This window comes from Cynocephalus volans, chromosome 9, assembly GCF_027409185.1.
Source record: "Cynocephalus volans isolate mCynVol1 chromosome 9, mCynVol1.pri, whole genome shotgun sequence".
Lineage (NCBI taxonomy): Eukaryota > Metazoa > Chordata > Mammalia > Dermoptera > Cynocephalidae > Cynocephalus > Cynocephalus volans.
In genome coordinates this window covers 35,203,833-35,228,845 of record NC_084468.1, presented here as the reverse complement: position 1 = coordinate 35,228,845, position 25,013 = coordinate 35,203,833, and the positions used below count along the sequence as shown (strand labels likewise).

General features: G+C 36.1%; 1 protein-coding gene across 1 annotated transcript in view; it reads left to right on the top strand.

Annotated features, from left to right (window-relative positions):
- SMIM14 (small integral membrane protein 14) overlaps positions 1–23,901 on the top strand; it is a 60,158-nt gene extending 36,257 nt beyond the window's left edge. The window contains exons 3-5 of the mRNA XM_063108140.1: positions 15,766–15,814; positions 20,128–20,270; positions 22,461–23,901. Of these exons, the coding sequence (XP_062964210.1) occupies positions 15,766–15,814; positions 20,128–20,270; positions 22,461–22,493 (225 nt within the window). The 3' untranslated portion in view covers positions 22,494–23,901. The remainder of the gene's footprint in view (positions 1–15,765; positions 15,815–20,127; positions 20,271–22,460) is intronic.
- The last annotated feature ends 1,112 nt before the right edge of the window (positions 23,902–25,013 follow it).

Genomic DNA, 25,013 nt, shown 5'->3' with positions numbered 1-25,013 from the left:
TACTGCAGAATTATTTATAATAGTGAAAAGTTATAAACAACCTAAATGCATACTGGTAGGGCAGTGGTTCTATCATGGCACGTTCATATGGAATATGATGGAACCTTAAACATGTTTAAGAAACATGATTTTTTTTTTTTTTTTTTTTTTTAAAGGATGACCGGTAAGGGGATCTCAACCCTTGGCTTGGTGTTGTCAGCACCACGCTCAGCCAGTGAGCAAACTGGCCATCCCTATATAGGATCCGAACCTGCGGCCTTGGTGTTATCAGCACCGCACTCTATCGAGTGAGCCACGGGCCGGCCCAGAAACATGATATTTTTGAGTAACATTTAATAATGGAGGAAATACACATATTACATAAATGAAAAAGAAAGATATAAAAATGGAATTTAGTGTAGTCTTGCTTTTGCACACACAAACACAAGATTTTATATATATGGGTATATGTGCATAGGAAAAAAAAGTAGAAGAAAATATACCAAAATTTTAATAGTGGTTTTCTGTGAATGATAGAATTAGGGTAAGAATTCTTTTTTATAGTTTCCTACATTTTCTGTGGTCATATATCTTATAGTCAGGAAAAGGTTATTTAACAAAAACCATCAGTTTTTCATTTAATGTCATCAGTATTCTTTTATAATATACTAAACTTTTCTACCTCTCATGCATCCATTATTTTCTACCTTTATACTTCAGAGGACCTTTTTTCTCAGTACCTGGTATTTTACAGCTCTATGGAACTCTGAGCTAGCTATTTAAATGCAATGTATTTGAAAGTATAATTTTTCTCTATTAGTTATAACTACCAGAATTTAAATGCCTGTGTGCTAGGCCGGCCTGTGGCTCACTCGGTAGAGTGTGGTGCTGATAACACCAAGGCCACGGGTTCGGATCCTATATAGGGATGGCTGGTTTGCTCACTGGCTGAGTGTGGTGCTGACAACACTAAGCCAAGGGTTGAGATCCCCTTACCGGTCATCTTTTTTTAAAAAAATAAATAAATAAATAATAAAATAAAATAAATGCCTGTGTGCTCAGGAAACTCATAGATGTAATAGTGATTTGTTACAATATAATGACAGAGCAGAGATTTATTCTCATTTTTCCAAAAATGGACATTTAATTCATCCTTGTAATAAAGAAATATATCATTAATTTTAGGTACTAATTTGGGATTTTCATTATTTTTGACCTCACATAATAAAATTGGGTTCTCTTGGTGGTCAGAGTATCATCAATTTCTAAGGATTTAAAGTGCTAATAGTAAGTAGAAACCTGGGGAAGCTTGGAAGATTTTAATGATTATTTACAGTGAGCTCATTAGTTATGTGCTGGCCTGTGGTTTAGTTTTGCTTGTTCTGTAGAAATAGGGGTGGCCGGTTAACTCACTTGGTTAGAGCATGGTGCTGATAACATCAAGGTCCAGGGTTTGATCCCTGTACTATCCAGCTGCCAAAAAAAAAAAAAAAAAAAAAAGAAAGATGAATTGGTAGAAGACCTTGTAGTCTAGATATCTTGTGATCTAGATAATTGGAAAAGAGTTGTGAAAAGTCATAAAAAACCAAGTAACTACAGAAAAAAAAAATTTATTAACTTTATTTTTTTATTTTTTATTTTTTTTATAAACTTTTTTTTTTTTTGTCTTTTTCGTGACGGGCACTCAGCCAGTGAGCGCCCTGGTCATTCCTATATAGGATCCGAACCCGCGGCGGGAGCGTCGCAGCGCTCCCAGCGCTGCACTCTCCCGAGTGCGCCACGGGTTCGGCCCAAATTTATTAACTTTAAAGAAACACTGAATACGGTACAGAAAATAAAAAGTAATAATAGTTTACTGCATATGCAACTGTGAAGAGCATTTACATAGTCATAATAACGTGAAAACTGAGTATTGAACTAAACAATTTTAATGATGTAACTTATTAGGAGATGGAAAAAGTATATATGACGTGGGGTCAGGGAAGGAGAACTAGATCTTCATATTCTACACTGGTACATCTATAGATATTGCTTTAAACTGAAAAATCAAGAAGTGACAATGGTGCATGTTTATATATAAAAGACATTGAGGTAAGTACTAAAATAATCAGCTAAAAGTTGAAAATGGGAAATGTGTAGGAGGGGGAAATGGGTAGGAAGGGATGAGGAGCTGCTGTTTTTCATAATAAATCTTGTAGATATGTTTGGCTCTAAATTGCATACATGAATAACTAATAACAATTAAAACTACATAAGAGAACAAAAAACAAAACTTTCTAAATACAAAGAGGAAGTATAAATCTGTTGACTAGCTGGATCTGTTGTGCATCTTTTCCCCTCTGGGCTTAAACCTCTGCTAACAGGCTAAACCCAGGAAAACTGCTTTCTAAGAAAAGGTGAAGATAATGTGTGGGCAGGGCTCCTAGTTGGATGTTAAAAACAAGAGGGAAGCCAAGGTAACCCCAACCTCTACAGTGGTTGTAAGGTAGGAAGGGGAAGAACACCTGGTTCAGGAATGAAATGTACTATAAAGCTTTAGGGGGCCGAGCCGTGGCGCACTGGGTAGAGTGCTGCGCTGGGAGCGCAGCGACGCTCCCGCCGCGGGTTCGGATCCTATATAGGAATGACCGGTGCACTCACTGGCTGAGTGCCGGTCACGGGAAAAAAAAAAAAAAAAAAAAAAAGCTTTAGAATGAAGTCTTTCCTACTTTGAGTTAGGAGGCTCTCTAGCCTGCCTGCATGCTTCCTTGATTATGGAAGCTCTTTGTATATCCTAACTATTAAATGATCAAGTCCTCCATTAGTAAGTATAAGCATAAAAACAAGCAAAGCAGTTGAAGAAAATAAAAGAGGACCGTTATGTAAGGCACCTCTACATTAAAAGACTAGATGATATGGATACTTCTAATATGAAAAATCATTATGAGTGTTATGGCTATAAATGCAGACTCATAGATGTTTGTTGTGTTGGTCTGAAATACCACCAGCAACATGATTTTCTGAAATGGTGGACAATTCTTGGTGAAGTTTAAAATAAGACTGAGTATGATCTTCCCTGATTTAATTGCTCAAGTTCAGTTAAATTCCTTGAACAGCATTCAGTGTCAAATAAAACCATTTAAAAATACTTTGTGTTTTTTTGTGAAGTGGATTTAGATTACAGGCTCAGATTTTTCATTTATGTGAATGTCTGACAGGACATTTGAAAGTCATGTGGGATGCAAGCCAATTACAACAACCAAAAATCTGCCTCTACAATATCTGGAGAACCCTAGGGGGTGGAACTGATGCATTTGAGTACAGGAAGAGAATTAGGGTAAAAAAAAAAAAAAGAAAGAAAAGGAAACCTAAACTTCTGAAAGCAGGCAAGAAGAAATAGCAACTATTTCTAATTGATAGAAAGCATAAAGTAAGAGATCGAAATTTTAAAATGCTGTTTACAAGGGAGACAGCCACTCAAAACAAAACATCGTAGAAAAGGGATGGAAAGAAGCTGTCCAAAAGAATGTGATACTTTTATTCTCAGACAAAATATCATTCAAAACCACACAAGTAATATTTTGGAGGCTAAGCCAGTATGGGGATCAGAGTCCATGACCTTGGTGTTATAAGGATGCACTGTAACCACAGAAATAATATTAACAAAAGATAGGGGCCGAGCCCGTGGCGCACTTGGTAGAGTGCTGCGCTGGGAGTGCGGCGACTCTCCCGCCGCGGGTTCGGATCCTATATAGGAATGACCAGTGCACTCACTGGCTGAGTGCCGGTCACGAAAAAACGACAAAAAAAAAAAAAAAAAAAAAAGATAGGACACATTAAGAAGATATTGTAGTGGACCAAATTATGTCCCTCCCAAACTCATTAAAGCTTGAATTGTGTCCCCCAAGTTTTATGTATTAGAAACAGCACCCACTGTGACTGTTAAGAGGGTGGGAAATCCTATTAAGGTAATTGAAAGGTGAAACCTTGAAGAGGTGATTGGATCGTAGGACCGTGCAGTAGTGAATGGATTAAAAATGGTGGTCAGGGGCATGGTTCTGAGGGCTTTAAAAGAAGAGAAGAGTCTGTCTTTCTCTCTCTGCTTCCACGATCTTGCAGTGTGAGACCCCTGGGTCACTGTTGCCACCATTAGATGTGTTCCTTGGAGTTTGACTTCCCAGCCTCAGAAACTGTAAGCAGTAAATTTCATTTTCTTTATAAATCTCCCAGTTCAGGTATTTTGTTATAAGCAACAGAAACAGACTAAAACAGATATGAATCTTTATGTCTTAAATAACAGAATGCAAAAACTAGTAGAAATATTAGGAGAAGCTGATGTTTTAGAAGTATCATAGAGATGCTAGTGCAAGTCACAGAGATGCCATTTCAGGGGGTTTTGTTTGTGTGGGTTAGTACAGTATATTTGTAAATGCATAAAAGAGGTTCAAAGGGAACTATTTCAGACAGTGGCTACAGTGGGAGGGTTTGAAGAGAGCCTAGTCCATTGAATGCCTCAGATATAAGTACTAGGATTTCCTTTTACAGATGAGGAAACTGAGGTACAGAGGTTAAGTTACTTTTCCCAGGTGTTGAAGCTGCGTAGAGAGTGGCAGAGCCACGTTCAGTCCTGACAGATTAGCTCCAGGCCTTGTGCTTTTTTTTTAGTATTATGTTCTGCTCTACTGCCTGTTGGTCTCCTTCAAGCTCCTGAAAAAGCACCATATATGCAATCAAGACTGGGGTAGGAAGGGTAGGAAAGAGGACCTGGAAGGGGACTCTTATGTATTTTTACACTTTACAATTATGTGAATGCATGACCTATTCAAATAACCTAAAAACAAAACTTTTTAAGTATCTTCAAAGGCATTATAAGTAGTACAGTTATATCTAAAAATTAGTAAATAAGAAGATTCTTTTTCACTGGAGAAGATAATTTTGAATGCACTGTAGTTATATGAATTGCAAAAAATATATATTCTACAGTGTTTACTTTTCAATAATTTTAATAAGACTTTCTTGTTACCTTCTTTGATTTCTAAGTTGGTGGGATTTGTTCTCTTCGGAATGTAAAAAAATCTGTAAAAATAAAAAAAAACCTGTATATTCCCTCAGGATTAATGGACACAAACAGTATTTCAGATTACTCTTTACTACTGCCTTAGCAGTGCTTGTGTGAGTTTTAGTACAAAGACTATAAATCTGATTTTCATTTTTTTTATTGTCTATGTGGAATGCAAAGCAAATGACTATCTCTCTGACTGTATTATTATAGGAGTGTTTTAAATTATACCTTATAAACTAACAGTGTTTAAGTTCAAGGTTGATATGACTGCAGTACAAAGAATGCCAATTTTGGGGTGCTCATGACAAAGCTTTTACTTATACTCTCTTGGCATTCATTGGTCCTTCCTGTGATTTAATTACATCATTGAGTTACATGAGCTTTAGACTATTCTTAGTGTACTTGTATTTTGCCAGGTGCATGTATGCTTCTATTTGTCTTATGTTTAAATGTTCAGAAACATTTAAAAAATATGGTCATTTACAGTAGCCAAAATATGGAACCAACCTAAGTGTCCATCGATGGATGACTGGATAAGGAAAATGTGGTATATATACACAATGGAATATTACTCAGCCATAAAAAAGAACGAAATTCTGCCATTTGCAGCAACATGGATGAGTCTGAAGAAAATTAAGTGAAATAAGCCAAACTAGGAAAGAGTAATAATGCATGTTCTCACTTATAACTGGGTGCTAAGAAGGAAGGAAAAAAAGAAAGAATGAAAAAAGAGGGAGAGAGAGACAGACAGAGAGAGAAAGAGAGAGAGAAAGAAAAAAAAAAAAAGACCACAACAATACATTGAACTTTCAGAGGAGAGAGCAAACCTAATGTTACTAGAGATGGGGGGGAGGGACGGAGGGGGGGGTTGGGGAGGGACAGGTCAGGTAAAGGGCATAAAGAAAAATCATGATTTGTAATAATGAATAAGCTAATTATAAAAATGGAGATATTATATCACAGTCATTTTTCTTTCCTAGTCTAATATTCTAATTAGATTTTTAATACTTGTTAAATATTGGCCAAAAGAACTCAAAGAGATAGATAAGACTAGATATACAGTGATTCCCTTTTAATTAAAATCAGATATCTTTATTGTGTTACATATAATTTTGTGTTTTATTTAATATGGGAATATGCCCAGTGATAAATATGGATTTTTAGTGATGTAGTAGTAGAACACTACTACATTTGTAGAAAGATGCCAGGATAAAACTGCAGTCTAACTATAAATCATTTTTTTCACTGGTATAATATTCTTTTAGCAGAATCAGGTATCCTTATAACTGCTTTATTTCATATTCTTTTTTTAAAAAATCGCTTATTATAACCATGAAAACAGTCTGGAAAATGATTTCCACTGAAATCATTTGAAGAGTTATTCTGGCTTCACCCTCTTCTGCTTCCTTTCTACTTACTTTCTCCTCCTGCTGTTTTCCTTGACTGGCTTTCTCTTGGTGTATATATACCAATGATATATAATGTTAATGATAAGAGTACTTTGAATCCCCATATCAACCAGCCACCAAAAAAAAAAAGGAAAAAAAAAAGATAGTACCAGGGCCGGCCCGTGGCTCACTCGGGAGAGTGCGGTGCTAATAACACCAAGGCCCCGGGTTCGGATCCCATGGCCGGTTCGCTCACTGGGTGAGCGTGGTGCTGACCACACCAAGACAAGGGTTAAGATCCCCTTACCGGTCATCTTTTAAAAAAAAAAAAAAGATAGTACCAGAAAGAACAGATGGATTTAGAAACATGAGCTTGGATTATGCTCTAGTTTTTACCCTCTTCTCTTTTCTAAGCTTAGATTTGGAATGCAAGTAATCCTTTTTGTTGTTGTTGTTGTTGTTGAGCTCTGTATCTAAACAATATAATTGAAACTTCTATATCTTTAATTTGCTGAGATTTGTTTCTATATTAAAATATTTTAAGCATGTGATCTAGGAGACCCTTGGTCTGATTCCTCTTTGTAGGCCTGAAGGCGCTGTAAGTTGTGACTGATGTCTATTGTACTTAAATGAGTCACATTAAGACCCGTTGGGGGCCGGCCAGTGGCTCACTTGGGAGAGTGTGGTGCTGACAATACCAGGTCAAGGGTTAAGATCCCCTTACCAGTCATCTTTTTTAAGAAAACAAAAAGACCTGTGGGACCTGGGCTGGCCAGTTAGCTCACTGGGTTAGAGCATGGTGTTGGTAATACCAAGGTCAAGGGTTTGGATCCCTATAATGGCCAGCTGTCAAGAAAAAAAAAAAAAAGACCTATTGGATCTTTCCTGGAAGAAAAAGGTGTGCCTAGAAAGTTTCTTGAGCAGACCTGTCTACCCAGCAAATGTCTTTGCTATATGGTTTAAAATTTTTGTAAAATATTCAATTATTTATATAAAATATGAATATGTTCTTTCAAAAAAAATTAATACATTAAAGTAAGACTAAACTCCCTACTCATTTCTCTACACTGGTGTATTCCCTACTTCCCTAGATGAATTTGGTAGGTATCTTCCTAGGTTTTTCAAACAAATATGTTTTTAGATACTATGGTATATGTATATTTCCCCCAATTTAATAATAATACATTTTCCATGTTGCTGCAAATTCTTTTTAATCATGTATGTGATTAAGTTTGGGGTTTTATTTTAGTCAATAAAGTAGGTTTTAGTGGACTTCTTTTTTTTTTTTTTTGCAGCTGGCTGGTGTGGGGATCTGAACCCGTGACCTTGGTGTTATAAGGCTACACTCTCACCAACTGACCTAACCAACCAGTCCCCTTTTTTTCAAATCTTTATGCTTTTTATCAATATTATCCAAGCGCTGGAAGGCTAGATAGAGTCCTTCCATGGTTAGTGATATCATTGATTTTACCAGTTTTGGACTGTGTGTTTAGGAAGGTAGGTTATGTCTTATTTAAAAGGTGAATAGCTCACTTGGGAGAGTGTGGTGCTGGTAAAAGATGAAATAACTATTTCTTGTTCTCATGATACAAAATTCAAGCATTAGTAAGTATAAAAAGAGAAAAGTAAAAATCTCTACATTCCCCAGCTGCTCATTGCTACTTGACTGAATATGCACTATTAATATTGTTTCTTGTATATTTTCCTGTTGTTATGGCTATCTAACAAATTACCCAAAACTTAGTGGCATAAAACAACCATTTACTAAGCTGACAAACTGTGCATCTGGAATTGACACAGCTCATCTTCACAATGTGTTCTTAGCTGCAGGCTCAGAGGCTGGGGTCAAGAAGCACCTGGAGACTTGCTCACTCACTGTCTGGTAATTGATGCGTGACTGAAACCCTAGCTAGTACTGTCACCCAGAATACCTACATTTGGCATTTTCATGTGACCACTTGGCCTCCTCACAGTATGGTGGCTTGGTTCCAAGGGGAAGCATTCATCCTGAGAGAAGATAGGAAAGGGAGAGAACCAGACAGCAGCTGTATTCTTTTAGGACCTAGCCTAAGAAGTCACATATAACACTTTTGCTATACTCTTAGTTGTAGCAGTCACAAGTCTACCAGGTTCTAGAGGAGGGCAAATATATTTCACCTCTTGATGGGGAACAGTAAGATTCTAGAAGAGCATTTGTGACTTGGAAATAACTGCCGTGGCTGTTTTTGGAAAATATAGTCAGCCACATATATCTTTAATGAAGTTTTATATGCATATATATCTATGTATGTAGTTAATCATTTTGTTTTACATAGGGAGATCATAGTATACAAGAGTACTTTAAAACTTTCATGGAAAAATGGAATTTAAAGATAATGCAAATCTAGGTTGTCCAGTTAGCTCATTTGGCTAGAGCATGGTGGTGATAACATTAAGGTTCAGTGTTCAATCCCTGTCCCTCTACCGTCCAGCTGCCAAAACAAAACAAAATAAAAACCTATCAAAAAGATAATACAGATTTTTCCATGAACTTTTTTTTGTTTTTTAGCAGCTGATCTATATGGGGATCCAACCCCTTGACCTTGGTGTTTATGTTGTGCTGTAACCAGCTGAGCTAACTGACCAGCCTTCTAAGAACTTTTTGAAGTACCCATGTATATACATGCTGTGGTTCCCCCCCAAATTCATATGTTGAAATCCTAATCCCTAATGTGCAGGTATTTGGAGGTGGGGTCTTTGGGAGATAATTAGGTCATGAGGGTGGAGCCCTCATGATTGGGATTAGTGCCCTTCTAAGAAGAGCCACAAGAGAGATAATCTCTCTTTCTGCCTGTGAGGATAGAGCAAGATTTCCATCTGCAAACCAGGAAGAGGGCTCTCACCAGGAACCAAATCAGCCAGTACCTTGATCTTGGACTTCCCAGCTTCCAGAATTGTGAGCAATAAATGTTTGTTGTTTAAGCCACCCAGTCTATGGTATTTGTTATGATAGCCTGATATTGAGAAATGGGGTGCTGCTGTAACAAATACCTAAAAACTTGGAAGTGGCTTTGAAACTGGGTAGTGGTTACAGACTGGAAGAGTTTTCAGGTGCATGCTAGAACAAGCTGATATTGCTTTGAGCGACTGTTGGTAGAAATATGGGCATTAAAGGTGATTTTGGAGAGGGCTCAAAGAAAAGAGAGCTGTAGAGAAAGCTTCCATCATAATAATAATTCCATTATAAATAATCATGTATGGAATTTTGGCAGAAATATGAATAGTAAAGGCCATTCTGATATGGTCTTGACAGAAATGAGGAACATATTATTGGACAATAGAGAAAAGGCGACCTTTGTTACAAAATGGCAAAGGACTTGGCTGAATTGTGTTTGTGTTCTAGTGTTTTGTGGAAGGCAGAACTTGTGAGGAATGAAGTTGAATATTTAACTGAGGAGATTTCTAAGCAAAGTCTTGAAGGAGTGGCTTGGTTCCTCCTGACTATTTATAGTAAAATTCAAAAAGAGAGAAATTTATTGAAGATGGAATTATTAAGCAAAAAGGGACCAGAACTTAAAGGTTTGGAAAATTCTCATTCTGTTCATATTACAAAAAGTGAGAAAGCATGTTCAGAAGAGAACACTAAGGGTGTGGCAGACTGACCATTTGATAAGGAGATTGGTGTGGGTGTGAACCATAAAACTAATCAGCATCCCCAGCAGGAAACTAGGGCCGGCCCGTGGCGCACTCGGGAGAGTGCAGCGCTTGGGACCCCAGCAGGAAACTGCCAGTGTGAACTGAAGGGGAAGGTCACTGGAAGAAACGTTGGCAGACTTCTTGTATTTTCCAGGACAGGACCATAGAGCTGTTTGCTGCAAATGTGCATTATTCTTCCAGACAGGGAATAATAACCCTGAAGATATTTCAGGGATCATCAGGGGTGCCTCTTCATTTTCAAAAGGGGGGCACCATTGCTTCCATATCAACAGGCCATATGGCCTGTGCCCAAAGCCTTAGGGTCAGGGCTGCCTGGAACCTTGCAGAGCTTCAGGGGTAGGCCAAACTCACTAAGACAGTACGTTTCTAAAACTTGATTCCGCCCCTGCTTCATATATCTTTTTATTTTAGCAAATAAAAGTCAGGCTCATTTTTAATGTTGTCTTTTAATAGTACAAGTAATATGTGAATATCTAGATTACAAAAGCTAGAAATAACGTAGAAATATGGAGAAAAATGTTGACATCCCCCTTCCCATTGCTTCCTACTCACCCATCCCACCTCATGGCCTCTGTTGCTTGCTTTACCAGGGGTCACATTAATTTTGTGGCCTTTACAGTCATGTTTCTATGCACTTATATACCTTTATTATGTAATCAAGATAGATTTTATCATAAAGTATAGCTATAAATTATACCATTAATCTCTTCAATGGCAGTAAATTTCATGATGATTTTTGGTTCAATAAAGGAATTAAACTACGTTTAGTAGGTATTTTGAAGTTTGAAGATTAGGAAAAGTATATGAGAAAGATCAGGAATAATCTACTTGCATATCCTTTAGGGAAAGTAGCCCAACCCATTAGTGTTAGAAATTTTAAAAATATTTTTAAAATATTGAGACTTGCCTTTAACCTGATTATTTGCAGTCCTGAGTGTTAAATGTGCATACATAATTGTGATCCTTCAAAATTATTTTATTTTAATTTATCAATATATAATGTAGTTGATTTTCGTGTTCAAAATTAGTTTTATGTTGTAGGGAAATATGTGGAGATGTTACTTAGAACTGAACATGATCAGAAATATTAGGTTCTAGCTGGTATCCCATTTGAAACCCTGGACTTCTGCAGTGGTGTGATTATGCAGGAATACTTGAATTAATGCACTGTATTTGTATTTTTTTCATTTTTAAAACATTCCTTGCCCCCCGCCCCCACCCCAAATTCCCTGCCTGTAGTTTGGTAATGTGTATCAAAACTTAAAAGTATGCATACCTTTATTCTAGCAATTCTTTCACTCCTTATTCTAAGGAGATTAATCAAGTGCGTAAGAATGTATTTATAGGAATGTTCACCACAGCATTGTTTTTCATGTACAAATTTGGAAATGGTGAGAGTAAATGGAATACTAGGCAGCATTAAAAGTTATGTGGAGCTGTTTTGGGGGCATTAAAAGATTTGTGACTGATTGACTGATTATTGGGTGTGGCAAAAAAGATAGCAAAGTAACATGGAGAGTATCCTATTTTGTAAAATTATATATACATGTATATATGTGATAAAAATTTATTTGTGGAATACATTAACCAAAATGTTAACAAAATGGTTATCAGTGAATGAAAAAGAAAGGCATCTCCAACATAGACGAGGTTCTTGAGCAGACATAGAAGAATAGCAAATAAGTTTTTTTTTTTTTTTTTAAGATGACTGGTAAGGGGATATTAACCCTTGACTTGGTGTTGTCAGCACCACGCTCTCAGAAGTGAGCTAAACAGCCATCCCTATGTAGGGATCTGAACCCATGGCCTTGTTATCAGCACCACACTCTCCCAAGCGAGCCACAGGCCAGCCCTGAGTTAAATGGTTTTGTAGAAACTTGTGTAACAGGACAAATTGTACATTACTGTTTTTTTTAGCAGAGTCCCAAAGGGAAGCCTACTCCTTCTGATGACACTTTAATGAAGAGAGACCTCTTAGTATTGAAGGAAATACATGGCCATGTTGGTCTTAGGGACTACTGAATAACTGTATACCTATGGTCATTTTCACTTCACTCTGAATTTACTTCACTTCAGTTCTACGGTACATGAACTCACTGGAATATTTTATAACCTCTAATTAATGTTGAGAGAATGTTACATGCTAATGATATGTAAACTAAAATTATGATATAAAATTTTGTACATTTTAAAGTAAAAGGGACTTATGGTTAAGAATTTAGATTTTGGAGTTAGTTAGTACTGAATTTATGTTGGCTAACGTCCCCAAAACTCAGTTTCTTCATTTGTAAAATAGGAGCAATAGTACCTACGTCCTGCCAGTGGTTGTTAGAATTAAATAAGGTAATGACTTAAAGTTCTTAGTATAGTACCTAGCACATAGCAAGTTTCAAGTAAATATTTGTTACAATAATTGCATTTATGTGAAAGAGTACATATTTTAAAGACTAGAAAAAATATATAACAATGATAATTGTATTAAGGCAGTAAGTAAATCCACATTAATTTCTAAGTGCTCTGTAATGTTATTTTATTATACTGTAATATAATAACTTATAAGTTATGAATAATTTAAAAAGTAGTAAAAATTAACTTTTGGGTTAAAATATATTTGCATATTTAAATATATCTCATATTTTATAATGAAAAAATATTCCTATTTCACAGTAATAAAAAATATAGGTATTGGTAGGTCTTAAAGTTGGAGGTAGTTAGACAAATGACGTTAATAGCAAACTGTGATGATTTGAGCTATTTTATAGAAAGCATTCAGTTCTGAGGTTAACTGTACACAGCAGCTAAGTAATGTAACTCATATGCCCCAGCTATAGTGGCCTTTTGGTTCTTCAACACCAACTCATAGGCACCTTTCCTTAGTTATTTACTCTGCCTGGAATGCCCAGAATGCTTATCTCTTTGATCCTCACTATCTTGTAGATAACCCCATAATTGTCACTACCTCTGGCTGCCTAATTTATAAGTGGCTACTCAGCTGTCCTTCTGTCATGTTGTTGTATTTTCATTTTCTGCATAGCTCTAGGGCATTTTTATAATATATTTGTTAGTTTTTAGTTCTCTGATTTTCCTCACAAGACTGATCCATACTAGTAGAATTTGTCTTTTTCACACATTCCTAGCACCTAGACCTATATTTGGTACATAGTAGGCATTAATTAAATATTTTGGATGAATAAGTGAATAAATGATTGTTGTATTATAACTAGACATAATAAGCATCTCACATTTCTAAATGACCATTTTTATATAGCTAAAAAAAATTTTTTCTCTTATCCCATGGATAATTCTCTGGTATCTTTATCAGTAATGCTCACTGATTTAAGGGTCTGATAGTAAATATGGGGCTGGGGTCCCTGTTGCAGTGACTCAGTTCTGCTGTTGTAGTGAAAGCTGCATAGACAGTATGTTAATATATGGGTGTGGCTGTGTTTCAGTAAAGCTTTATTTATAAAAACAGGCCTCCATCCTGCAGGTTGTAGTTTGGTGACACCTGCTGTAGACCACAAACCCTCTAACTACAAGGTATAGGGTGAAACCTAAACCTGGATAGTAACAGGGAAGAGGAAAAAAAGAACACTGAGCATCTGGTAGAGCCACACTGGGAAAGGATAGGATTAACAGAGGCGTGAGGAAGGAGCCAGGAGCTGGTAATGTGGCAGTACGTGGAAGCAGATTTGTAAGGAAACGGATATATAGAGATTTTTGGGCTTTTCACTTAGAAATAATGTTATTTATAGATATTATTGAGCTACAGACAGCCAGCAAGACAGACCTCAGGACAAGGGCAGCACTTTGTGTAAAGAACTAATAATTCTTTGGTCACTTAGGTCAGGTATACATTTAGGAATATACTGTGTCATTGCTAAAGATTAAACCTAGCATAAATAATTGAGTAGGAAAATTATTTTTTTACTCTTTATTTGATAGCTAAGTAATTAGATAGTTCTTGTTTGAGCCAAGGACCTTTTACCTAGTGGATCTCTTGTTTTACATTCTCTACAGTGCTACTTGGAGGTGGAGGTGAAATGGGGAAAAAATATATATGTTTGTAAAAATGTTATGAATGGTTCTGGAGAGTAACAAAAAACTGAGTGCTGGGGTGGCTGATAGATGGAAGAGAATGGTATATTTACCTTGCACAGAATATCGTTTTGTACTTTAAGATTTTTTGCTGTGTATACATATTACATATTGGGTAACATAAATAAAACAAATAAAATTTATGCAGCCAAGAGGTTTGTTGGGTCTGTTTTGTGACCTAAGGGTCTAATAGTCTTTTTGAAATGTTTTTAGATGTATAATTTTAGTAAGAGTTTTGGGATTGATTCCTTTAGTATTTAGAAAATATATACAGCATACTTTTATATTAACTTGTTTTCTCTTTCTGATTCAAATAGGGTTACTTTCAGTTGTATACATCAGAGCAAGCTCGATCATCTTAGAGAATAATTTACAAAATGACTTAATTGGTTGTTAATTCCAATAATTGTTTAGATGAAGTCATAATTTGTGTGGCATGGTAATAATAGCTAACATTTCTTGGGCTGTTACTACATTTAACATGTTATCTATTTTGATTCTCACTAATACTGTGAGATATAGGTAGTATTATTTCCCCTTTTATCAGATGAGGTGTTAAATTTCAAGAACTCTCAAGAGTAAATCTAGAAAGTTGCAGAACCAGACTTAATCTAGGCCTGTTGTTCTGCAGAGCCTATTCTTAACCAGTTAAGCACTGCTGCTTTGTAGTTGCTTCCCCAAACAATTACAACTTATGGGTGACTAATGAAGAGAGAGGGCCTGTTTAGTAATGAGACTGAACTGAAAAGTGTATGCTCCTCATTCTTTACTATTTAGTTATCCCTATTTTAAGATTTAGGAAATTTTTATTTCTGAACATCCTAAAGGCCTCAGCACAGATTGTACATTCATAAAAGAATGACCTATGTTATTGATGGGTTTTTTCTATTTTAATTTTCGTTGAAAATATATAATCAGTCACATGATTCCAAAGTCAAATTATATAAAAAGGTAGACACTGAAAAATTTAGCTCCCATTTCCGTCAGTCTTCCTTACTCCCACATCCCACTTCTACCTCTTGTGGTAACTACTTTTATTAGTTTCTTATTTATCCAAGCACTGTTTCTTTATGCACACATGGAAAAAAATGATCCTCTCTTTCAAAAGTGTATCTGCTACAAATAGAATCTGTATATTTTCTATCTGCTTCTAATTTTCAATGAAAAGAAAAATGTTATTAGCAAAGGTTTACTCTTTTTCTAGTAGTTCTCTACAGTTTAACACTTTTCCTTTGGGAAGGCTAATTACATATGGATGGCAGGAATTTCTATCACAGGTGATATTTTAAAAAATTCCTTACAGGTGATGGTAAAATGAGAATCAGAGCAGGAAGGTGAATTTAAATGGGTGAATTGCACCAGGTTACAGTATATTTGAAAATTATTTTGAGTAGGAAAAAAAGTCCGCCAAAACTGAACAGCCCCTAATGTATTCCGATTTTGAAGATATGATACATACGGTGGTAGCATTCATTAAGAAACAAAACATGATCTTTCTGGTAATTATTGGCAACTTGTGGTTAAGTCTGACGGCTAACTTTCGTTTCTTCTTATTCATTGTAGTTGCGCCAGTCCCAGTCCTACTGCACAGACACGGAATGTCTTCAGGAATGTAAGTACCAATGGGACCACGAAGAGGGTTGGCATTGGTGGCAGAATTAGAGGTCAGACGACTGTGAATATTTGTCAGAAATTATTTTTACAGTTTGCTCTTTAAGGAAATAGTTCTCAGTAATATATTTGCTACTTAAATATTTCATTTTTTTAACTTAAAATTGTTTTTTTCCTGCCTCAAAAACGAACCCTGTTCATTGAAGAAAGTTATAAAATCACAGATAAAAAAACAACAAAGAACATACAAAATACTAAAAGATAACCACTGTTGACAAGTTCATGTGTACCCTCCCAAACCTTTTTTCTTGGTAAATGTGTGTGTAATAGGGCCCTTTGGGCTGGTGTAACTGGAACATCAAGGCTGCTAGCACAAACCCCTCACCCTTTTCTTCGAGTCTGTTTGCATCCTTTGGCAGGCTTCCCATCCTTTGGGAACTTCCAAGTGAGGAGGCCATTCTTTCTGATGTTTGGAAGCTTTAGGTGCCTGTGACATTCATTCCTTTGGCTCTGACATTAGCGTTCCCACAAGGGAATGAGCAGTTGCTGGGGGTGTGGGGGGGAGATGATTCTCGTCATGGCTTTATGTGCAGTGGTTATGGTAAAGTGAGAATCAGAGCAAGAAGGTGAGTCCTGCATGGTAATATAGATTATTTCAATAAGTTCCTAACTGTCTCCCTGTTTCTCCTTTCCAAATCAACAGCCAAAGTGGTCTATAAAAATGAGAGTCAGAGATTGTCTCCTTTTTGCTCAAAACTCTTCACTTGTTTTCTATTAATACATAATAGAAGTCAGGTCCTTATTGAGACCTGTAGGACCTACATGTTCTGGCTCCTGTTACTCTTCTAATTTAATCTCTTTCTTGTATCCTACCCCACCCTACCCAAATGTTAGCTATTATTTAATGATAAAAATGTTTGCTATTTAAAAAAATACCAATCTGGAGTGGCCAGTTAGCTCAGTTGGTTAGAGCACAGCCTTGTAACACCAAGATCAAAGATTCAGATCCCTGTACCAGCCAGCCGCCAAAAAAAAAAAAAAAAAAAAAAATCACTCTGGCAACAGTACAGAGGACAGAGGAGGCAGAAGTAAATATGGAGGGGCCATTGCAGTAGGCCAGAAAAGAAGTGATTTATGGCAGCTTGAGCAAGTGGGGATTGGGAGGTAGAGCTAGAAGTAGACAGATTTGAGTGATATTTAGGAGGTAAAATTGACAGAAACCTCATGATAGATTAAATAAAGTGTTGTTGAGAGAGAATAGAAAGTGTTCTCTTAGGTTTATGGGCCTGGGCAACTGGATGAACCAAAGACTGTTTGGAAGGTTGGAAGTAGGGCAGGGAGGTGCTCATGATTTTAGGAATATTGAGTATGTTAAGTGTGAGATGGACTTTTTGTGTTTTTACAAAGCTGCCAAGTAGGGGCTGGCCCGTGGCTCACTTGGGAGAGTGTGGTGCTGATAACACCAAGGCCATAGGTTTGGATCCCTATATAGGGATGGCTGGGTCACTCACTTCGGAGAGTGTGTTGCTGACAACACCAAGTCAAGGGTTAAGATCCCCTTACCAGTCATCTTTTAAAAAAAAGTAAAAAATAAAAAATAAAAAGCTGTCAGGTGACTCCACTGTATACCACAATTTATGAACTGTTGATATGATGGGAGAAGAAAGAACTATTGATGTAGGAATATTTGGATCTGAAGTTCACAAGAGCTGGGTTAGGGTGGCTGGGTATAAATATAGTTGAACTGTAATCTGCATACAGAACGTAAATGAAGCTACAGGTAAGGATGAGAGTGTTTAGAACAAGAAGAGAACCTAAAATCGACTGTGAGGAATTCCAAAATTTAAAAGCTGGGAAGAAGAAAATGAGCATGTAAAGGAGGAGTGGCCAAGTGTTAGGAAAAGATCAGGCAATGGTAATGACACAGGAGACAGAGGAAGAAAGTGTTTTAAAAAGGAGAGACTGGTCATGGAAAATGAGGACTAAAAATTACCTGTAACGGCTTAATAGCATGGAGATGGAGATGTCACAGGTGACCTCTTTCAGTAACTTTTTGAATGATGATGGAGGTAGAAACCAGCCTGAGGAGTGAATATTAGGTAGTGAAATGTAGATAGTAAACATAGACAGCTCTGACAATGTGAGTTTTGATGAGAAGAACAGAGATAGGGTGATAGCTGGACAGGGAAAGGGGTCAAGGGGGAGATTTTTTGTTTTTTCAAAGATGGGAAAAACTTCATAATGTTTAAATAATTATGGAATGACTCCAGTGGAGAAGGGGGTGTCAGATACACAGGAAAGAGGATAATGGATAGATCTGTGCAACAGCATGGGATCCAAAGCTCAAGTGGAGAAACTGGTTTTAGTTATGAAGGTGGGCAAATTTAGTATAACAGGCGAGAACAAAGAAAGGAATGGATATAGAGAAAATGGAGTGCTCATGCATTGTGTGACAAGTAATGTGATTTTGGTGACTCTGAGTACAGTTAGCTGTTTCTAGGGAAGTGAACTGGGATTGGATCAGAGGCTACATTCCTATTCAGCCTGCTCTTGGGCCAATTCAGCTCTTGGGGGAGGCGGGGGCTGGCCGGTATGAGGATCCAAATCGTTGACCTTGGTGTTGTCAGCAGCACGCTCTACCAACTTGAGCTAACTTGCCAGTCTGCAATTTAGCTCTTAACTTGACTTTGTACCCTTTGGTCACTAGTCCTTTGGCCTCACTCAGCATTGCCACCAATCACTTTCTTGGGAGTGAGCCCTGGGCCTATGGACCCCAGTGTAATGCATCAGCTTAGTTTCAACATCTTTTGTGGATTTCTTTTACTTTTTCTTAAAGCAGGGGGACCAACACTACACAGTTGTTGACAGATGATTTTAGTAACCAGCTAGAAATACTATATTTTTCTCTAGAAATCTGATCTTCTATAATTTTCATTTCTGAAATTTGAGTTATCTAATATACAGCAATAAAAAATCTACATTTCTTTTATTAGAAATTTGTTAATCTGATACCATGGGCCAGGCACTGTGCTAGGCACTTGTTATTCCTACATTTATGTAATTAATATGAAGTTTCTTGAATTAATTCAAATAAGATATGGCTGCCTCGAGCTGGGAAAGATCGATAACCTGAACACACATGCACACACCTGTCTGACTCTTTTCTCTTGATAAATGCATAGACTTTAAAAATGTTTATGTCTGAATCCAATTTCTTTTTATGAAAAAGGCCAAATTAGTCTCTTTGGTTGGAATATAATTAAAGGGGTCTTCTAATTTACTTATTATGTAACACAGATGTTCCCTTTTTTTTTAAGTCCTGTTTTTTCATGCTGCTTTTCTAATTAAGATGCAGACTTTTCCTCTGAAAGGACAGTGGGTTTTTAAAAAATTATTTTGTTTTGTTTTTTTAAAGATGACCGGTAAGGGGATCTTAACCCTTGACTTGGTATTGTCAGCACCACGCTCACTCAGTGAGCTAACCGGCCATCCCAATATGGGATCCAAACCCATGGCCTTGGTATTATCAGCACCACACTCTCCTGAGTGAGCCACAGGCCGGCCCAGGAGAGTTTTTTTACTGAATGTCAAGTAGTCTTAACCTGGGTGCTGTAGATCTCAGCGTATCTAGTGTCTGTGAACCCACATGGGTTCACTGTATGCAAAATTGTTGAATACATATACCTAGATTCTTATAGTGGAAAGAATCCTTAATTTTTATGAGATTCTCAAAGAATTCTGTTACCACAAAATATAAAGAACTATTATTACACTATTTAAAATCTTCACTTATTAGACTTCAGCTTATGACTGTTTAACATCATTTACCATTTAGATTCACTGGAGGTAAGGGAAATTGAAGACGTAATACTTTACAATTGTGCTTCTCTAATTTATTAATTTTTTATATTAAGACAATTTTTTATTGAAACAATTGATTATACATATTTGTGGGGTATAGAGTTGAATATCAATACCTTTGTACAATGTATGATCAAATCAGGGTAATTAGCATATTCATCATTACAAAACTTAATCATTTCTTTGTGATGCGGACATTCAATCTCCTCTCTTCTAGCCATTTGATAACATGCAGTAAATTAATGTTAATTATAGATGCCTAGCTCAACTGTACACCAATAGACCTTATTTTTCCTTACTAGCTGTTTCATGTTCATTACCCAACTTCTCACTATTCCCCTCCCTCCCCCTTGAAGCTGATATTTAACATTAGAATTTGTTTTTATGTTTATCTAACAATCTTATAATCATGCTACAGGTTTATTTATAAATATATTTTTTGTTCGTCTTTAGTACCAGGACCCTCTGGTGATAATGGTATCAGTATTACTATGATCTTGATGGCCTGGATGGTTATTGCACTGATCTTGTTCTTACTGAGACCTCCTAATCTAAGAGGATCCAATCTACCTGGAAAGCCATCCAGTCCTCATAATGTAAGTGTTGTGGATTATAAATCTTTTTTGGGTAGGGGCATATATATGGCCTGGGGAGGGGGGAGGAGCTTGTAAATCTTGCACCCCCAAATCGTTTAGTCTTTGTGGAGTTAATTATAGAAAGCAGCACAGACCAGTAGCCCCAAAATAATTTTTAAATGAATTCCAATCTTTATTCACATGAGCAACATCAAAACTGATCCAGTTCATAATCCACAGCAGTATTACTCAAATCTCAGTTCTCCACTGCCCAGTTCTGTCCACCTCACAGTTGATCCTTTGCCTCTCATACTTCTGGCCTGGTTATTAAATACAATAGAGACTCTGAGCTTATCTAGCTAGATTCTTTTTACCCATCTTGTTTCTCTCAAACCCATTTTCTAGTTCTGCATGACAGTAAATCAACTAAGCTGGCAAAAAGAGAGGTAGGAATCATTCATGTTGTTAAATCTTGATAGTCATGGTTACAACGATTTTTAGAACCTTTTAAATGAAAAATATGATAAAGTGACCCAACAGGGAGTTTTTAGTACTACAATTAATAGAACTTTCATTAAAGGATTTCATTTAATCCTTTTCAGAGCCAGTATTTAAGTATTTTTTCTTTTCCATTTGATTTGAATATTACTTCTTTAAAAATATTTCAATGCATATGTTAATGAGCTTGATTTAGCCATTCTACAATGTATACATATTTCAAAACATGTTATACCCAATAAATGTATACAATTTTTATTTGTCAGTTTAAATAAATAAAATGTTGGGCTGGCTGTTTAGCTCAGTTGGTCAGAGTGCAGTGTTGTAACACCAGAGTCCAAAGGTTCAGATCCCTGTACCTGCCAAAAAAATAAAAAATAAAAATAAAGAAAATGTTAAAAAATAAAATAGACATCTATAAAATGACACACAAAGAAATTCTTCATGACAGATTCACTTGTTGAACACCAAATTATCCCACTAATTCTCTTCCCTGGCCTTCACCATGTGGAATTCTTAAAATAATTGCTTTTTCTCCCAAATCTTGTGATGTTAATATTAGAAAGAAATTCAGTTAGACTGATTTCTTATATAGGGAAAAGCAAATGTGCAATGTTAATTGGTCAGTGCTTTGCTTTTTTTAGGAGTAGAATATTTAGATATGTAGCATGCTATCTTTAATTAAGAAAGAACAATCTATATAAAAAGACATAAACTTGATTTTGGTTTTTCCTGCAGAGGCTGGTGTTCATAAAACAGCTTGCATATTATCTTAGTAAAGTGTTTCTTCCTTAGCCTTTTTTCTTCTGTGTACAGCTTTATTACTTTCATGTCTAAAAGTGACTTCCTCAATATTTAGAGCTAAAAAATTCAACTTTTAATAACCTGACTTAGAAGCCATTAAAAATGACAGAAATGCAAGATTATACTTCCCTGGACCTTAGATCATCGTAGGCCAGCAGTTTGAGGAATAGTAGTCCTACTGCCCTAGGAATAAGCAAGAAAACACATAACCTTAATTCCAAGGAGAAATATCTGTCACCCTTAGCTAGGTCCTCTTATAGCATGTCAAAGTAAATAAATAAAATCTTCCTGAAAATTCCTAAAGGCTCTGATCTTTCCTCTGTAGTGGAGATGGTTTCTTCTGCAAGTAACAAAAACCAATTCAAACTGGTTTTAATAAGTGGCTTTATTATTGGTTTACACATCAAAAACTCCAGAAGTAGGGCCAGTGTTTAGAAAGTATAACAGTATCATTTAAAACCTGTTTCTTTCCTCATACAGTCAGCTTCAGTCCAACGGGGGCTCCCCTTATGGTCATAGGATGGCTGCCAGAAGCAACTGGAGCCACATGCTTCCTCATTGACATTCTGTAGTGAGAAACAAAAGTCCCTAGCTTCATGTTCAAGTGTGCTGCACTCCACCAGTCACATTAGCAGGAAGGATGAAAATACCTTTATTGCTTTAAAGGTCGTCGTTACACAAATTTGCTTTCTTCCATCCCACAGAGAAGAATGAGACCAATGTTGGAGAATCACAGTGTTAATTTAGTGTTTCCTTGTGTAAAAACATGAAAAGTCCAAAAAGTACATAATTTGGGATGGGAGGATGGGGGTGGGGGGACATGGCTGCTCAGTTCTTACTGTATGTGTTAGATTGGTTGCATTGGGATTTAAGAAATCAATTAAATAGTTTATTTCTTTCTAATGCCAGGAACAAGATCCACCAGCTCCTCCTGTGGACTAACTTTGTGATATGGAAAGTGAAAATAGTTAATACCTTGCACGACCAAACGAACGAAGATAACCAGAGTACTCTTAACCCCATTAGAACTGTTTTTCCTTTTTGCATCTGCAATATGGGATGGTATTGTTTTCATGAGCTTCTAGAAATTTCACTTGCAAGCTTATTTTTGCTTCCCATGTTATCACCATTCCTATTTACAGTATATCTGAGTAAATGATTATATGTTAAAAAAAAAGTTACATGGGGCTTTTTTGGTTGTCCTAAACTTAAACATTCCACTCATTCTGTTTGTAACTGTGATCATAATTTTTGTGATGATTTCTGGCCTGATTGAAGGAAATTTGAGATCTCTGCATTTAAATATTTTAAATAGTTTTGATAGGTTTTTAAATTGCTTTTTTTCATAAGGTATTTATAAAGTTAATTTGGGGTTGTCTGAGATTGTATGAAAGAAAATTAGAACCACACTGTATTTACATTTACCTTGGTAGTTTATTGTGGGTGGCAGTTTTCTCTAGTTCTTGATACTGTGGCAGCTCTTGTAGTATTTTACAAATTATGGCTGAAATCTATATCATCCATTACAGCTGGCTTATGTGGCTAGAATAGGATAGAAGAGATGAAGTGGTTGTTTACTAATTTTTTTTACTCCCATTAAAAATGTTTAATTTTAAGAAAACTTTAAACACAATTGATCAATATGGTGGGTGATTTACAGTCCATTATATGACCTTCGTAAGCCACTGTACACTAACTAGCCTTACGAAGTTCATGAAAGGAGGAAAAAAGATAATTCTTTCTGCCTTTGCCAAATATAATCTATATAATATTAATTTAAACTATAATTTATTTTTAAAATGAGTGCCTCTCAGGAAGCTTCTATTCTGTTCTAACACTTCCCTGTTAAAATGAAATCATCTTGAAGCTGTATTGTGGCCTCTTAGATTACTGATATTTGAATGCCTCTTGATTTGCTTACTCCATTTTCTATTGAAGAAAATTTTGAAATTTTTTCTTCTGAGTTTTAAAAATTTTCAACGAATTCTTGGTTTATTCCAAGGGAAAAGGAGGAAAATGAGAAACAATCAAGGATCTTTCTCTTACACCTGTCACATTTCTGTTTGGTAATGGGATGTACTGGGGTGGGAAGGAATATTAATAGAAGTGAAATTTTAAAATGTATAAAAAAGTAAAAGGTTGCATTGTGAATACAATAGCATAAAAAATGTCTGCAGTGATTATGTGGTTATGGAATTTTTTTCTAGCAAATGATTGCAGATGATTTATGGGGGATAGAAGATATTTTGCTATCAATGTAAGGATTTTTACCCCCTAGGACAGTCTAGCTTTTCACTGTATAGATCTGAGGAATTACTTGTATGAACTGAATAAACTTCTCTATATCCTTGTACTGTTTAATACTTTCTGATACAATTGTGTGACACTCATAGGTATTTTTCCCCTTTATCGTGATTACATTCTAGGCCGTAAACATTGTAGGGGCATCATTTCATTATATAATCTAATACTGACTTCTTGCATCCCTCCTTGGGTATCTTGGCTTTGTGCTCACCTTCTTGAAATAACTTGTGTTAATAGAGGGGTAACATAACACAGGTAAGTTAAATTCTGGAGAAATGAACACCACAGAGTAAAGGTTTTTCCTCTTGCTGTGGCCTACTGGAAGCCTTCCCAGCAATACAGCTGGTAAAGTATTTAAAGCAGAACGGGTCGGAATAGCATGAGATGGAGCTAAATCTCTATAGCATTCCATCTTCTGCCCTGGCTTCTTGAACTTTGAAGGCTTGCCCATATAGCCCAACAGTCTGTTCTCTTAGCTGCCAGAAAGCCAATTCCTGGCAGAGGTACTGATGTAGTCACTGGATCAGTGGCTCACAAATAATTGAGAATTGATTTTGGTTGAAGAAGTGGCTGAAAAAAGGATACAGACTGTCGTCTAGTATTAGAGACCTGAAAATCTGGATTCTTATTCCTAGTTTTTCATTTCTGTCACATACTTAATTGATATTCTATCTAATATATATTAGCCTTTTCTTGTATGGACCATCTATTTAGTTAGTAACAAAAGTTCTTAGTGAAGTATTTAATCTTGGGTTCTTTGCTTATAAAATTTCTCTGCATTCCTGAAAAAAGACAGTGTACTGCACATAAAGTATTCTTAACCTAACTAGTAATTTATACTATTCTATTTAACTCTTAAAACTTCTACATGTGGCCTTTTTATTAAATGCACTCGTAAATCATTATTTGTCTTATAAACATTCACCTGACCTGTGGCTACAATCTTTTTTAAATTATCTGGAAAAAAGAAAGATAAATTGTACATTTTCATCACTTTTAGCTCTTAAATATTCCACAAATGCAATTAAGAGTTTATTTTGTTTTAGAGTCATTTAATATTCTTTTATGCAAAATAATGGTAGTTGGTTTTTGTTGGTTTTGCTTTCCATATGGAAAAGGTTAACATTGGAACTGTTTATAGTGAAAGATTTTAACATA